This window comes from Fundulus heteroclitus, chromosome 23 (genome assembly GCF_011125445.2).
Source record: "Fundulus heteroclitus isolate FHET01 chromosome 23, MU-UCD_Fhet_4.1, whole genome shotgun sequence".
NCBI classification, from domain to species: Eukaryota; Metazoa; Chordata; class Actinopteri; order Cyprinodontiformes; family Fundulidae; genus Fundulus; species Fundulus heteroclitus.
In genome coordinates this window covers 19,158,474-19,175,273 of record NC_046383.1, presented here as the reverse complement: position 1 = coordinate 19,175,273, position 16,800 = coordinate 19,158,474, and the positions used below count along the sequence as shown (strand labels likewise).

The window sequence follows — 16,800 nt, the reverse complement described above, 5'->3', positions numbered from 1 at the left end:
AAATAACAATACACAAAAAACATATATGTACATATATGTATACATATATACATATAAACATACTTATATTCACACATATATATATATATATATATTTAATATGAATAACATGTCAAATATTTCAGCACCTAATTTCCTAGTAGTTGTTAGTACATCCACCAACTGTTGAATTACCTATGAAACATTTTCACACAGCCAGAAAACTGCTTGTTGTTGTTGCAACCAAATCCTATGGGATTCTGTGAGAGTAGGGAGTAGTAAGATGCCAGTGACTTCAGTTTTTCGGCAAAATCAGCACTCCAGTGTATTATATAGCTCAGTGGGGTTTACCCCATTACCAGCTGCTATTTTCTATTTCCGAGGCACATGGAACGCAACATCAGTCGCACACGAAACGCACAGCTGAAAAAAAAAAAAACCGCTGTCGACCTAGGGACTAATTTCACTCTAAGCTAAAGATACTTGCAAGACACAAGGAATGGCAGTCATGATTACAATATTAATATTTAATATTTACAGAAGAATAATAACGCTGTTCTGAATACTACTGCTCTGTACGTTCTTTTTGGGCACAGCGGCTTGCCGTAGAATTGGCGGGTATTTCCAAAAAAAAGAAAAAAAACGAAACAAAGCAAAGGCGACGATGGAGGAACCCAGCGCTTCAGGAGAAAACGAAGATGTGAAGCAAAACGAAAATGTCTCCACCGGGAAACAGACTGGAGAAGACGCTTCCTCGGAGGTGTCCAGGCAGAGCCTGACGGCAAAGCGGCGGAGGAGGCGACCGTTCGGTTCAACCGGCTCAAGCTGTTCGATAAAGTGATCCAGAAGAGCATGAGCAAGTTCATAGAGCATGCCAGGTAATGTTAGCGCAAAGAGAACAAGAGTTTTGGTCGGTAAGACCATGTGCTACAGTTAAGTCATCCACTGAGAAGCAAACTACTTATATCCTCTGAACTCGCTTACGTTTTATCAAGTCCAGAAAGAAGAAGAAACAAAGATTTTATGTGGTAGAAAGTTTTTCAAATCGTTCTGGAGAAGTTTGTTAATTTAACTGTAGGTTCTCCAGCTCTATATAGTAAGGAGGGTGTAATTCCCACTTTATCCACTTCCTTCTGTCACTCTCCTCGCTTTCCTCCTTGTCTGTCAAAATTTTCTTCCTCAGCTCCTTCGATATTTTCTTCCTTATATCATACATCCTTTCCTTTCTTGTTTCCTTCCTCCCTCATATCATTTATTGTTTCCTTCTTTTCTTCTGGGTGCCTTTACTTGGCTTCGTTCTTGTGTCTTTCCTTCCTTACGTCTGACTTCCCTTCTTTCTGTCGTTTGTTCATTCCTTGTGACCTGTCTCCTTTCCTTTCATCCATCCTTCCTTGTGTCCTTTCCTCCTTCCTTCATATCCTTATTTTCTTTTTTATTTGTGGTCTACACTTCCCCTTCATGGCTCTCCTTCCCTTTTGTCTAGAACATTACAGAAACATTGTCTTTATTTACCGTGGTCCTGTTATTGTCTAAAGCGAATTACTCCAACATATGTCTTTTTTTCCCCCCACATAACTCAGAGATTCAACAAAGTATTACAAATCTGATGTAAACAAAGCAACAGGACGGGTCTGACGTGTGTCTCTCTCCTGCAGTTTTAAGGTGTTTGCCAGCATGTTTCGTCCGCTGTACAAGAACGACGTTAAGCGGATGGAGGAGATTCATCATCAGTTCACGGAGATGCTGAAGAAATCTATACAGGTGGGAATAGGGTTTAACCATACGGCTGAAAAATGCATCACTGTGCAAGCCATTCACACACAATTATTGATTTTTTTTTTTTACTGATTTGAAATAAGGACCAGTGGAAGAAAACGCAGAATTTAAATTGTAAACCCATTTAAAACCACCAACCTTCGCTTAGCTTGGCCGTGAGGGGTTGTGAGGCTAAATCCATTCTTTTGCCTACATCCCCCAGAATGCCTTGCAGTTCTGGATCGGAGTTCAGTGAAATTATACATAATTTAATCGGACGTATTTTCTATTGATGTTGATCAGGTGTCTATCGCGATATATATTGTTCTTGTTTTGCTGCTCGAATGTGCAACGAATGTAAAGTTCAGCGCCTTATTTATTAGCTGTCTAGCTGATACACACAACAGCACAACAATGTAGTTCAGCCTTACTTTTTCTCTTTTTTTTTTTTTTTTTTTTTTTTTTCAGGCTGTGTACTTCAGTATATTTATTGTAAAAAATAATTATTCACCCATTGTGGATAGCAGTTCCTCTGTCCAGGGGGGTGGTGGGGTTGTTGTGCCTTTCTCCTGTCTCCTCCTCCTACTGCCTCTCTCAGTGTTACCAGCTGAAACTCAGAATTATTCAACTACTGATGTTGAAATTCTCAACTTGAATTTTAGGGGCTGAATAGATAGTGTGTGAAATAAATTGCGCCATTATTGAGAATAAACTGTGGTCTCTTGGGTTCATTTTGTGTTGCCTTTTAAAAGAGGACTGAAGAAGAAGCCGTGCCAGAGACTAATAAACGCAAGCTTCATAAACCAACAAGGTCTGTCATCGTTTGTTGGTTTCCTTGCAAAACAAAGGCTTTTTTTTATTTAAATATTCCTTGCCCCAGAAAATATTGAATATCCTAAAGGTTTTTGGGTAGAAAGGAACTTTGAGCAACAGGAATTTTCTTGGATTATCTGAGTCCTCGGGTCCAACCAGGCGCTTAAATGTTAATTTCACAAAATGTTGCCATTCACCTGCACTTGCTCATAAGACTTCCCAAAAATGTCAGCAAGAGAAGCTAAGTGTTCAAATGTGTCAAAGATTCTTTATTGTCACCACGTGTTTGTTACTGTGGTGAGATTTCTTTTTTGGTCACTCCGGCCAAGAGTACACATTAACAGACAAACAAACTAGTAATGAACAAGGGTTAGAGTGTTTGTTTTCCCTCATTATAGCATTAATAAAAAAATTAAAAAGATGAAGAATCAAAAGTTTGTATAAGAGTCCAAGAGCTTTGGTATCAGTGCCTTGGCGAGTATATGTTTAATATGTTTATGGTGTTTGTGTGATTAATTCTCACGTGTTATGTCTCTCTTCACATTAAGGAGGACATCATAAAACTAATGGAGGAAGGAAGATTGGAGTCCAAATTTAATGAGCTGGACAAGCTGGAAGACGAGGTCAAGGAAAGTCCAGAGCCTGCATGGTCGGTATACATCAGCAGAAAATCTGCACTTTTCACAACCCTCTGTTCATTCCAGGTTTATAGAAACTACAAGAGAGCGTTTATTACTTATTTATCCATCTAAATATGCTTCCTTTTCCATTCTAACCTCATCTCCTGATGTTTTCATATTTAATTATCATCATTCGTTTTCACAAAAGCAAAAAAAGGGAGTATCCAGAATGATGTTTGCTTTAAAAGCAGTTATAAACGTATACTTTTGATTTAATTTGCTTGGCTGTTGTTTGTCAAGAGCTGAGAAACATCTTGTCAAACTGACACAGATGCTATAATAAAAGTACACATAAATAAGTAAAACTTTTTTTAATTAAAAACACTGATATAATTTAAATACTTAATACAAATGAAGAATATAAAGGGGATTAAAAAATCTAATTAAATTATTAAAGACATACCTAAGTATGAAAAAACTTCCAAACATTTTTTGTTAGTTATAAATAACATAACTTAAAAAACATGTAAAATATTGCTTAAAAGTATCAATAAACTCTTCTGATGTAAAATCTTTATTGATTTGAATCCGCCAAACTGGAATCTAAAGCTCTTTGGTGTCTTTTGTTTGAACTTTTCTCTAAGGCGGCCCAGTGGGGATCCGGAGCAGGACTTCTGCAGCGTTCTGATGCCGTACTATCAGAAGCAAAGGGCCTACATGAAGCTGGAGCTGAAACGGATTCAAGCAGAGAACGCCGCGCTGGCGGAGAAGGTTCAGGCGGGGAGAGAGCGCATTGCTCAGACAGAGCAACACATTTCTACAGCTGTGGATGAGTGGAAGGTGAGAAATAAGACATGAGGCATTAAAGATTTACAGGACACAGGGAAGGGAGTTTGTTGTAGTTATAATAACTTTGATGACCCTGAGGGTGTAAACCACAGTGTCTTAGTAATATTTATTTATCTATCACCTTTAGGATTAAATTTATTTATTTTTCTCCTCGAGTTATTACCATTCAGATTTACAAGGCAAGTGAAACTTGTTCAAAAGAGACATTTGAGAGTATCAAAACTAAGCAATGATGTTTTTATGAAATTAGAAAAAGTAATAAAAAATCAATTGAATATACAAGGAGCCTTTCCCCCTTTTTAGGTTAAAAAGTAAAGATTTCTATCCTGATGGTTGATTTTCTTATGTTTGTTTTTGTCATTTTCAGACGACGGTGACCGAATTTGAAAGATCGGCTTCGTCCCTTTGCACAGCTAATTTATTTGATTAGTAATTATTATTTTTTTTTTTTACATAGCAAACTGTTAAATACACATGTATTGTTTACTCTACTAATCTGTTTGAAAATAAAGAAAATATCACAAGTCAATATTGTTTGAGTGTTTACATTTACATATAGATGTGGTATTACGGTAATGTGCGTGCTTGTTCCCGGTATTACGGTACAGGGGGAGTCACGAAAATAAAGCCACAAAGAAGACGAGAGAGAAGCCAGTTGACGGCTCGCATGGATTCGCGTCGACTCAAGCTTTAAGCCAGACTGAACCGGCTTTTACCCCCTCAAAAACGCTTTAAATGTATTACTATTGAATCAATATGACGGAAATGTTTTCCACTCTGTTCGGGCAAAATGAAGCTCAGGGACCTCCCGGGTCTTCGTCTTTGGGTTTTGGACCGGGGAAAGCGCCGCCACCCATCCCGCAGAACCAAGTCTCCATGGCGGGTCAGATGCCACCACAGCTCGTGGATGAGGGGCCTGCTCTGCGAAAGTCCGGAGCCACGAACGAACATTTCTATTTACTGCGAGAACTTCCTGGTACCGTGCCTACTATTACATCCGCGGGACAGATTGTGTAATATTTATCTTTTTTTTAGCAGGTTTAGTCGCCATGTTTTGTGCTGACAAGCAGTTTGTAAACAGTAATGCTAACGCTTGCTAACTGCACAGGTGAAAGCTAATTATCGTCCCTCTGATGCTGTCACAGTTTACTTTTTTTTCTTTTTTTTTTTTTTACATTTGTACAAACCTACTGTAACAAATAATCTTGATTTTGTTTGGTTTTGTTCTTAAAATCTGTATATTGTATTTTTTTTCTTTTAAAGAACACATTATGTAACCTCTGTTCACAAGAGTGAGCATCCGTGTAGTAGCATCAACAGTCGCCGTTCACCCAAATGTTATTGGATGTTTATAACAACTTGACTGTGAAGTTGTTATATTATTGTTATCTCGGTAAAGTATAAATAAAACAAATAACCTTGTGCTTTTTTTTTTTTTTTTAGTTGGAAACGAATTAACGGGTAACACCAACCTCATCACACACTACAACCTGGAACATGCCTACAACAAGTTCTGCGGGAAGAAGGTGAAGGAGAAGCTCAGCAACTTTCTGCCAGAGCTACCAGGTAAGCCTTTTCAGACAGCCTGTTTAAAAACAAATAAACATAAAGGAATTGCTGGTGTGTTTTTATGTATTTATTTTGACTATTACCAATTGAATTACTGGTGTCAAAAGCATACAGTTGGGCTCACGGTTTCTCACACCACTAGTAAATCTAGATTTAAAATTATCTTTACACTGGACCAACATGTTTCTTTTGACTTTGAGACGATATTGAAGTTTTAGAGTGGCCCAGCCATAGACCCGACTTAATTCAGTAAAGAGAGCGAAAGATTAGTGCGATGGCAAGGACCCTTTTCACCCTTAAAGGAAATATAAGTGAGAAATTCACTGCAAATTCACCAAAATCATTCCCATTTGTCGCTCGGGATGGAAGTAACATTCCCTATAAAAAAATCTGTCCTCTCCATCGACAATGTCTTAGTCAGTGGCGTCTCTGGCACTATAAGTTAAGTGGGGCACAAAAACTCAACACCTATTAGCAGCAACAATTTTTTTTTTTTTTTTTTTTTTGTGATGCATACGACCTGATTTGATCAATTTTAAATTAAAACAGACAAATTAGTGTAAACCAACATGTAATTTTAAATGTAATTTAATTTTTATACATAAAATTACAAATAAAAGCTCACTTATATTGTTAATCTATTGAACAGGAAAGATTCACATCAATCCTTCAATGAGCCAGCAAGCACAACCAACACTAGATTACTATTTGCTTTTATTTTACATTTTCCTGTTTTATTTTAAAAATTTTCTACATTTTATTCCAACTGTTTATTTTATTTGCTTTTATTCTGTTTTTATTTTCCAATGTTTTAATCATGTAAAGCACTTTGCATTGTCCTTGTACTTAAATGTGCTGTAGAAAGAATTTGCCCTGCCTTGTCCAGATGGTCGCACACTATCCGGCAGAACTTAAATGTATAGTGTGCAATTCAAGTATTTTGATTGGGCGATCCGAGCTTGGGGCCAGAGGATTTGTGCCCCGCTGCTGTCTACTGAGAGCATGTTGGGTATGCACACTGTGATTTCAGATGTTCATTATTTAAACAAACGTTGGGCACCGGCCCCAATATCAAGGAGCCTCAGGAGGATTTTGCCTATTGAGCTTGTCGGTGTTCTGGAAGATTTAGATATATAGACACAAATGACTGTAAGAGAATTTTATTGGTAAGGGAATCGTCTTTTTTACAATATTTGCCTATAAAGAACGATCATGTCCCACTGATTATTGTGAACATAGAGCTCCTCAGCAACATCTGGTGGGTCCTGGCCCCACTGGACCCGAGTGCAGAGACGCCACAGGTCTTAGTCAAGTTTTTTTATCAATCAAAATGAGAGGTACGGTGTGGAACTACTTCTGCGCAGTGTGGCCCGTGTTTACTTCCTGGTTCCTGGGCCAATCATATGAGAGTTCTCAGGGTTGCCAAAAGAGAGCGCAGCATTTGATATTTTAACAACTTACTTTGGCTGAGTCGTCTTCACTCGTCATCTTGAATTTAGCTGCGCAACGTCCTCCTCTCTCTTGACTTAGCAATTTAGTTTGAAGTGCTTGTTTTGTTATACGTAAATACGACAGATTATATTTTCATGTTTTATTAAAAGTATGCGTCTTATACATGGTCTTCTCTTTTGGGACATGCCCATGTCATTGCCAAACAGAAACAAGGATCCTTGTTGAGTAAAAGTAGCTTTAAATCTGTCTAACTATATATGTTCCAAAAATCTTAGACGGCGTGTCTTGTCTGCTCATGTTTAGGACGTTTCCCTGTGCAGAATCTGAATACTAATATGTTTTTAAGGATTCAAGTTGTCATGGGCCTGTGATGCCCATATCTGATTCATTGTTTACTTCTGTTTGTTAGCATTACTATGTGATCTTCTTGTTTATTATTTTCAAAGTTGCATTACAATCGGTTGTGTTTGCCGGAGGCAGTGTAGGGCTTACTGTGTTAAATAATGTTTTACTTCCTCCTCATGAGTGTTACACCTGGAGCTGTTTAGGAAACCTTTTATTTTACTTTATTTACCAGTCAAATTCCCTCCAGGCGGGGCTGTTTGTGGTTCCCTGTGCTTTTTTAAATGATAGTTCATCAGAAATAATGGCATTGATCACCAACTTCCATCTCTACTTTTCTCTCTGACTTGATCTGAGGTTATATTTTAGTTGGAGTTTTTTACTCCCATTTTCACAAGCCAGTATTCAGTATTGATGGGAGACATTTAACTTCACATACTGATCTGAAGACTCTAGATATGGATAAAGGAAGTTTTAGGATCTTTACCACTACTAACCACACTTTTAGTGTATTTATTGCTAAATTATTGTGTATTCTCGCTCATAAATGGGATTTTGTGTTAATGGGGAATTCACTTTCTTCCATCCTCACCCATATGGTGTCATAGTCATTGTACAACGGTGCAACCATCTGAGTGGAGCTGCCAGATAATGTTTTTCCAATCAGGCAAATCTAATCTCCCTCTGTCCTTTGGGCACAGAAATCTTTTAAATTGAACTCTTGGGCAGTTATTTTGCCATAAAAATGTATACAGTAATTTTTGTACCTCTTCAAAGGTAGAATTAAGTTAATTGTGTAGGTAAGGATGAAAAGAAAGCAGTTTGAGCTAAGACTGCATGATACCAGGAAACAACATGGCAGCCTTTTTGTTGAATATTGTAATGAGTGTTACCGTTAAAAAAGATGCTCTCTCCCAACATCTTCATTTCAATTCTGCCATCATGATGCTCCCATCTCTTTCAGTGAGCCTTAGCATTTCAGCCACTATTACGTAAATCCGATGTAGTAGGGCTGGCCGATAAATCAAGTTAATCGATTTAATTGAATTGAATTTTTAAAATTGATTAAGATTCCATTTTTGGAAAATCAGGATTTTATTTTGCCACGGTACTCATTGCTGTCCTCTGCAGCATTTAATACTTAATATATGTTTAGGAAAATATATTGTCTAAATATTGAGAAGAGGATCTTTTTTTTTTTAGCGTAATATGAGAAGCTTTATTTCATTTACTTTTTTTAAGTTACCTTTGCATAATCCCACTAGCAGAAAACATTTAGTGATATTTTCATTGTTTACTATATCGTGGCCGCCATTTTTTGTTGCAAGCGTGTTTCACAGCTTGTTTTTTAGTTGCCCTTTGAATTCAGGTCAACTTCCAGACGAAATGCTTGAAATAAAATCAATTTTTTTAAATAATTTCGTCAATCTCTTTTTCTAAGGAGGAAAACAAGTCAATTAATCATAAAATTGGAGATTTTGTTTTTAAGCCATATCGTCCAGCCCTTAGATGTAGGCATCTGATGCTGTAGGATCTGATCTAATTGGCCAAATATATTATCACCATGTCGAACATGAACGCATGGCTCTGGGAACATAACAGCCCAACACATATCACTGCCTCTTTGCAATACGTTTACTTTACACTATAACATTGTGACAGCCCTGGTTTGAACATTTTCTGAAGATTTTTGTGTAACTGGTGTTGAGTGAAATTGAGAATGACTTTCTGAGCAAATTAGAGCAACAGATGCATGAATAATACTGAATTGCTTCAAACAGCTTCGACTCTTCATTACAGACAAAGCCACTCCATTCCTTAGAAAATGATGTAGCAGTAACATAAACTGGGTCACATTTCTTTTCGTTACCCTTCTCTAGTTTGGACTGCTCTGACCAGGAGTTTAGAAAAACAAGATCTGTTAAACTTCACCTTAGGCAGCACTATAGTGGAAAATAACCAGTGTAAACACGTTGTAAGCTTTTGTTTGGACGACCATAATTGGATCCCATAACTTCTTGTGACTTCCCTTGGCTTGAGTTTGGTTCTTCTCACCATGTCCTGTGTCTCAGGTATGATTGACTGTCCGGGCACTCAGGACGGCAGCTCGTTACGCTCTCTGATCGATAAGCCTCCGGTGTGTGGGAACTCCTTCAGCCCGCTGACCGGTGCTTCGCTCACAGGCTTCAGACTACACACAGGACCGGTACGTGTGTTTCTCCTAAAACGTGCCGGGTATGTTATTACACTGGAGCTTGCACACCAACGCGTGTCTGTGTTTTTTTTTTTTTTCAGCTCCCAGAACAGTACAGACTGATGCACATACAGCCTCCAAAGAAGAAGAGCAAACACAAACACAAGCACCACCGGCCACAGGACCCGTTACCACAAGGTGTGACAAGTTATTCCGTCTAGATGCAAACGAGGGCGCCGTGTCTGCCAGACACTTCCTTATCCTGCTTCTTTACCCATTTCAGAAACTCCCTCAGACACTGATCCCAAGAAAAAGAAGAAAAAGAGGGACGATGACCCGGATCGAAAGAAGAAGAAGAAAGACAAGAAAAAGAAGAAGGTGAGAATAATCTAGTCGAACCTGCAATAATTGTTAATTTTATTAGAATTCAGATTCATGATGGCTAATGGTCAGAGAAACAATGAAATATTTTTCCAGGCATTAAAAGTATTTAACATCTGTTGTAATAAATCTAAAACACAACTTTTAACAACATTTTAAAATGGTTTTCAGCGTAAGCTCACGGTAAGCTTTAAACGTTGTCCAGGTGCAGAATAAAGTAGTTTCAGAACTAGATTGTGGGCAACAGCTGTAACTTTTTTTTTTTTTTTTGGCCTAAAAAAATAAGTTCTCGTCAATTTGTTTCCATTTCCTTGTTAGTGTGCCAAACCACAGGTTGACAAACTACAATTACTTCAACATGTTTGGACTCGGTTGTATTTAACACATACTAATGTATAGAATTCAATTTACGGTAAATGGGCATTTTAGTTTTAGTTTTTTATTTCCCTCAGCTCTTTTCTATTCAGATAAAGATGAAACTCTAGCTCAGAAGAGGTTTTATGTCACTTAGTTAAACTTTTTGCTTTTTTTACGTTTACTCTCTAATTATCCATCCATCCATTTTCCAAACCGCAATTAAATCAAATGAGTCATATTGAGAAAAACACACATCTAACACTTTTTAATTGCACATACTGATTTTTTTTTTATCTGCAGCATAAAATCCCAGTGAACAGTCACTAAAGTTTGTTATTGTAGGCGTGATAAAATGAGAAACAGTTCCAGAGCACTGTGCATTTGTTATTAGGTTTGCACAACAATTTGACCTGAGTTTCAGATCAAGAGTTCATTCACACTTGTGTGACAAAAGCGGTGGAAGAAGGTCTTGTTGATTATTGTTAATTAAGAGAATGTAGCAACCATCTGAAGTCGTTTTTAGTCTGCCAGCTTGTGACAGTGGAGAGTGAGAGTATATCAGGTGCTGTGGATGAGAATCAGAGAAACCGAAGAGCCAGAAAACAACCATTGAAGCATCACTATGACGCGCTGTATGAAGAGGCTGAAGTAACAACCGATCTGGCAAACTAAACCTCAGCATTTACAGATTTTTTTATGGAATACGATTAACTTTAGGGTCTCTCTCTGCTCTTTATGCTTCAAACATAAATTTAAACCCATGATTTCAGTATTTAAATATATGGTAGGTGCTACGCCTCAGTAAACAAACCCTAATATTTGATAGCTTAGCTCAACAGGAAGTCGACTCATTTTCTCAAGAGCAGCTGTAGCACAAAACAAAAGCATGCAACCATGAGATGATTTAATGGTGACATAATTGCTCGTGCTTATGTTGTAAATACATTTTATCAACATATAAAAAAAGCATCTATGCATTCATTTGACATTTTAAACAGGGCACATTAAAGGAATTAGTAGGAGTCATTTTTAGACCTAAATAGAAATATGCAATGCATTTAACCAGAAATAACACACAACAAACCCAAATGCTTTTTTTTTAATTGTTTTTATTTATATTTTCTTTAGACTTTGATCATTTATTAATTTGCATCATTGTTGTTAGAGCAGTTTCAGAAAAGTTCCCATTTTATCTTGTGTGAAGTGTATCAGTCTGTGAACATGCAGAGGATAAATATAAACCAGAGTTTATCTCTCCCCTCATCCAGAACCGCCACAGTCCGGACCACCCCGGCCTCGCTGGATCACAGCCCAGCAGCAACAGCCTGAGATAAACACAAGCCCGCTGTGTGTGTGTGTGTGTGTGTGTGCGCCTGTTTGAATGCGTGACTTTTGTAAGCGTGTGTTTTACAGGTTATTGTATTATAAAAAGTATGCTTAATGAGATAAACATATGGCTGTATCGTGTGTGCGTGAATGGATGAAACAGATATGGTGGGTAAAAATGGAAAGAAATGTTACAGATAAAGTGTAAAAAAAAAAAAAAAAACAAGCTGTGTGGATGGACTAAGCAGCCTTTGTTTGTGTATTTCTTTAATATACTTCTTTTGACCATAATGCCAAAATCAAATAAACTTTGATTATTAAACTTCTTGCATGTTTTTTTTCCTAAATCCGAATCACTTTAGCAGCAAATGACACGTTTTTCAATACGTTTGCATTTGTACATTTATTGAGCAAATAAAGCACATTTTGGGGAACCTCACTGGATTCTGCAAAGCAATCACCGGCTGAACCATAATAATCACAAAGGACAACAGGAGGAAAAAGTCTTCAAGGTTTAAGCAAACGTTTTTGATCACATCCGTACCGGTGAAAGGACCACGTGTGCTGCAGGCACAAACGTATGCTTACTGTAGGAATAGTGAAAGATCACCATTTTGCTCTGTTCTCATGAGGTCAGCTGCTGTGTCAGCATCCAAGCTGGACATTTATGAAAGATGGCTTTGGTTTACAGTGGAAGCTGTTTGGAAGAGGCGTTTTCCTTGGGTTCACCTCTCCTGCTATTAAAGGAAGATGACAGCAGAAAAACACGATCTGGAAAGCAAACCGAATTTCTTCTAAGGAGGAAAAAGCAGCAGACAACCGGACAAGAGAAAACCACAAAAATAAAAGGCAACGGATTTAGGAAAATCTCAACAGATTTCAAATATCTCCATGTAGTACAAACATTTGCATGTGTTGATTTCATTTATTAGGATAATTATTTTTCCCCTGCTGGCTGACAAAGAGGAAACACAACTGGCTACGGTTTTAATGTTGAAATCAGATGTTAAATCACGTCAGGAAAGCAAACAGACTAAACCACAGCGAGCGTTTCCTCGACCTTAAAAGGGCCTAGTCGCGTATTTAGACCGTAAAAAGAAAACTAACAAAAACACATGTATCCATCCTCAACTAAAACACTATTCAGACCCTTACCAAAATTTTTATATCATGGAAAAGTTGTTTAATTTCCAGAATTCCATTGAAAAAGTCAAACTTTCATAGATTATAAATTATAGATTCAGGGCTCACAATTGAAATTATTTAAAATTTTTGTTTATCTTTACATAATTTGGCTGCACAGTGGCGCAGTGGGTAGCGCTGTTGCCTTGCAGCAAGAAGGTCCTGGGTTCGAGTACACCCTGGGTCTTTCTGCATGGAGTTTGCATGTTCTCCCTGTGCATGCGTGGGTTCTCTCCGGGTACTCCGGCTTCCTCCCACAGACCAAAAACATGACTGTTAGGTCAATTGGCCTCTCCAAATTGTCCTTAGGTGTGAGTGTGTGCGTGAATGGTTGTTCGTCCTGTTTGTCTCTGTGTTGCCCTGCGACAGACTGGCGACCTGTCCAGGGTGTACCCTGCCTCTCGCCCAGTGAACGCTGGAGATAGGCACCAGCAACCCCCGCGACCCCATGAGGGATAAGCGGTTTGGAAAATGGATGGATGGATGGATGGATTTACATAATTTGTGCTTCCAACTCATAAAACCCACAAAATCAGGAACAAAGAAAACCCAAAATCGAGGTTACTGACCTCGAAGCGTCGCATCGAGGCAGTGATGAAGACACAGCCCAGTATTAAAGAATGTTTGGAAAGTACCATATTTTGATCGATTCGACGAGATCCTAATTTCTCTCTTTTTTTTTTTTTTTTTTTTTGCAGAAACTGAGAAATGGGGATTTCTTCCAAGTATTCAAATTCTTCTAATTGCTGTTTTCATGGGTTTTATGAGCTGGAAGCCCCAATTAAGTAAAAATGCACAAAAACATGTTTCAGTTGTGGGCTGTGAATCTACATATAAATTATCCAAATTTGACTTCTTGAATGGAATTATGGAAATTAAACATCTTTTTTTTTTTAAAGGGGCTGTAGGCTACCGTAAGCATTTGTCCTGTTAGTGTTTACTTGTCCTTTTTTGAGCCTGAAAAGAACTTTGCACTGGGAGTGACCAGAATACAAAAACATTGCCGCGGATTCTGCCAGCAGCACCAAGGAACTATCAAAGCAAAGATGGCGACAACTGACGCACCTACTGGAAGAGCTAGTAGACCGTCCTGCACTGTCTCGCAGTGAAGTGACAACTCTGCATGATTGAAGACCAACCTACTGGGTTAGGTTACCTAACCTCTCCTGGATGTTGCTGACTGGCTCAGCTCCATTGTTCCTCCTTGTTTAACCATTGAACGTATGCACAATATCATACATCTGATCACTTGTTTTGGTAAATATACACAAAAGCACTTTGTTCACTAACAAATAGAGCAAAGACAAAGCTCAAAACACAGAAACAAAAGACAATAAGTCAACAGGGTGCGATAATTTAACAGGAAATAATCTGTATGCAACCAAAGAGCGGATAGAAATTCTTGAAGTCATAGTACAAGACTAGGCCCCTTTCACCCATAGTACTGTACACATCCACATATTTATGGTAGAAGCAGCTGAAAATGTCATTAAAACATCACACATCAGTTGTATTTACAAAAAAAAGGTATTGTTAAAGTTTGCTCACTTCTAAATCAATTCAAAACCAAAGAAATAAAAGCTGAATGTACGTAGAATCATCTGAGCCTGTTAGCCAGTAAGCCCTCTACAAAATATTCCCTTTTTAATGCTACTGCAGCTAAAGTATAAAAAGTACACTTGCATGTACGCACTGTATACACACACTAGCTCATTTCTGGGCATAAAGCAGTAAAAATGGTTTTGAAACCGTTTAGAGATAAACTGTGTCGCAATCACCCACGTCAGTCATGGTTTCCTATTCAAATGTGTTCCTATATTATAAGTTACAGAAATGTTTGGGCGGTACTATTATTAGTAAAATGGATAAGTGATATATGTTTTTGAATCTGAAGAAAATTCAGATGACGGAAAATGTTCATCGCTCTGTTGCGAAAACTCGGACAAAAAAGGAGGAGGTAGATCCAGCCATTTTTTGTACAAGAAGTAACAGATATAATACTCAAAAAAAGTTCTTCATATGCATCACAAGTCTGCTATTTTGATAGGTGCATGCTCTACATTGTCACAATTTGCTTCGATTTCCTGTTTACTTTGGCGGTACAGTAGAAAAAAGCACAAACACTATATTCTGCGTGTTTAAGAAAAACAATACTGATCAGAAATCTTAAACCTCAGGTTGTGTCTTTGGTGTTAGCAGGTTAGTACTGATTGTCAGGAAACTGCTTCAAGTAGAGTGAGATCAACAGCTTGCCGCTGCCTCCGCTTGATCTTTAGGTTTTCCGCTGAAAATGAGACTGATTTGGCTCCTAGATCTAAATCAAAAATAAATAAAAAAGAGCACCCTAAAGCTGATGACACATCTCTCCATATAACAAGAAAGTCCGACTCGTAACAAAAAAGCTCCATGTTGTAGGCCGTGACGGGCAAAACGTTCACCAGCAAGGACAAAAAAAAAAGAAAAAAAAAAAAGAACCTATACGTATTGAAGCCCATTGCTTTCACCAAAGAAAAAAAATTACGACATAAGGATCTTGGTACTACTACTCTGTCTGTAGCGCTAACAACAGCGCGACCAGGTACTTGCTATATACAACTTTCTTTTGTTAATCAAAAAAACTGTGAAATGAGCGACATTTACGGAGAAGGTCGTCCAAAAACGGGAACTGTCCCTGGAAATCAGGGATGTCTGGTCACTCTACCTGGAGTCCAGCTTAAAGTCTAAACCCCCAGTCCTTAGCCGGACTCCTACTCCAGTGCAGATCTCCTACTTTATGACATCTTGTAATAATTTTCTCATAATTACGAGATCCTGATCTTGTATTATGAGAAAAGGGGTATACCTCTTTTTTTTCTTTTTGGTGAATGCAATGGGCTTCCGTACTTTTGTACCGTATTTTTCGACCATAAGGCGCACCGGATTATAAGGCGTACTAAATATTCTTCCCAAGTGTGTGATATCACTCCGCCCCTCCACGTACACAGCTCTCTCTACACTGCCCTGTTTCTAACATACAGCCATAATAAACTTAACTTTCATACTGAATTAACTTACTAGGTTTATTGTTGCTAGCACGTACTCCGGGCGCGGGCTGCCTTACATGGACGCACGTCTAGTTTAGACATTACAGTCAGGCAGTCTTGTAGACAGCTCAGGGTCTGATCATACAGTGACACAATGTAACGTAATCCTCCGAATATCCACTGAGCGCAGCAGCCTCGTTGCTTTCCAAAGTCGCACTTGTACATTTTAACATATTCTTGAGCGCCTTGTACCACATAAAATAGGTCAGTAAGCACAAGTACGGTAATCGTATATAAAGCGCGCCATCGATTTTGGAGAAGCAAGGATTTTAAGTGCGCCTTATAGTCTGAAAAATACGGTATGTTTAAAATGACGAAGACGCAACATTAAAACACACGTTCCGCATGAGAAGCTGGTGTTCATTCTGCAGCCCCGTCCCAAGATGCATCCCCTAATATTCAGTTCTGCTTTCTAAGCCTCTGCCGCAGCGCTGCCGTTGCTGTGAGGCTTCGACCCGTTTGCTTCGGTGGACTTGAGAGCCTGCAGCTCCTGACCAGCAGGTTGGCCGTCTCTGCCCTTGTGGTCCCTCAGCAGGTTCCTGCGGTGGAAGAACAGGTAGCCCGGCAGCAGGAAGCCGGTGAACGAGACGATCAGCAGGCCCACGTTGATCTGAAACGACGGATGAGGAGGGGCTTTACCACAACAGAAGCTCTTTTCGTTGGGCTGTGTTTTCATTTGTTTAACAATCCTGCAGATGAATGCAAGGCTAGACGTGGTCCCAGTTCTAGTCGTTAAATGCAATGCGGATGAAAAGTAAATGTAGCAGACCTTCTGTAATCACTGTATTTTGATTATTGCCTAAGGAGGCAATCTAGACATTTGATCCAAGTGTGTAGGACCATGGACACATCTAAAAGTTGCAGGCCTTTAGCTTGACATATTCTTACAATTACATAT

At 38.6% G+C, this 16,800-nt stretch overlaps 3 protein-coding genes across 5 annotated transcripts in view; 2 read left to right on the top strand and 1 right to left on the bottom strand.

Annotated features, from left to right (window-relative positions):
• Window positions 1-630: 630 nt before the first annotated feature.
• Window positions 631-4,545, top strand: si:dkey-6i22.5 (polyamine-modulated factor 1). Its single transcript, XM_012871930.3, is given in 6 exon segments — window positions 631-748; window positions 751-857; window positions 1,635-1,740; window positions 3,096-3,196; window positions 3,812-4,007; window positions 4,384-4,545. Coding segments are annotated over 6 exon segments (678 nt in total). The 5' UTR covers window positions 631-643; the 3' UTR covers window positions 4,447-4,545.
• Window positions 4,546-4,627: 82 nt separating this feature from the next.
• med19a (mediator complex subunit 19a) lies at window positions 4,628-11,963 on the top strand. The gene is made up of 6 exons (XM_012871929.3): window positions 4,628-4,992; window positions 5,460-5,582; window positions 9,452-9,585; window positions 9,675-9,771; window positions 9,857-9,951; window positions 11,580-11,963. The coding sequence occupies exons 1-6, from the start codon at window positions 4,773-4,775 to the stop codon at window positions 11,643-11,645; spliced, it is 735 nt and encodes a 244-aa protein (XP_012727383.1). The 5' UTR covers window positions 4,628-4,772; the 3' UTR covers window positions 11,646-11,963.
• A 3,936-nt stretch (window positions 11,964-15,899) lies between these two features.
• The window catches only part of slc43a1a (solute carrier family 43 member 1a), a 57,768-nt gene continuing 56,867 nt past the window's right edge, over window positions 15,900-16,800 (bottom strand). For 2 of the 3 annotated variants that reach the window (XM_036127118.1, XM_036127117.1), the window contains exon 15: window positions 16,315-16,512. In XM_036127118.1, coding sequence (XP_035983011.1) covers window positions 16,315-16,512 — 198 coding nt within the window. Of the gene's footprint in view, window positions 16,513-16,800 lie in introns of all 3 variants that reach the window. The other variant, XM_036127119.1, reaches the window with a different exon arrangement.

What these genes read in the sequence shown, in the direction of transcription:
- med19a (XM_012871929.3), top strand. Translation starts at nt 4,773, where the DNA reads ATGACGGAAATGTTTTCCACTCTGTTCGGGCAAAATGAAGCTCAGGGA. An exon ending in TCAGACTACACACAGGACCG is followed by an intron (nt 9,586 to 9,674) that starts GTACGTGTGTTT and finishes TTTTTTTTTCAG; the next exon opens with CTCCCAGAACAGTACAGACT. An exon ending in AAGACAAGAAAAAGAAGAAG is followed by an intron (nt 9,952 to 11,579) that starts GTGAGAATAATC and finishes CCCCTCATCCAG; the next exon opens with AACCGCCACAGTCCGGACCA.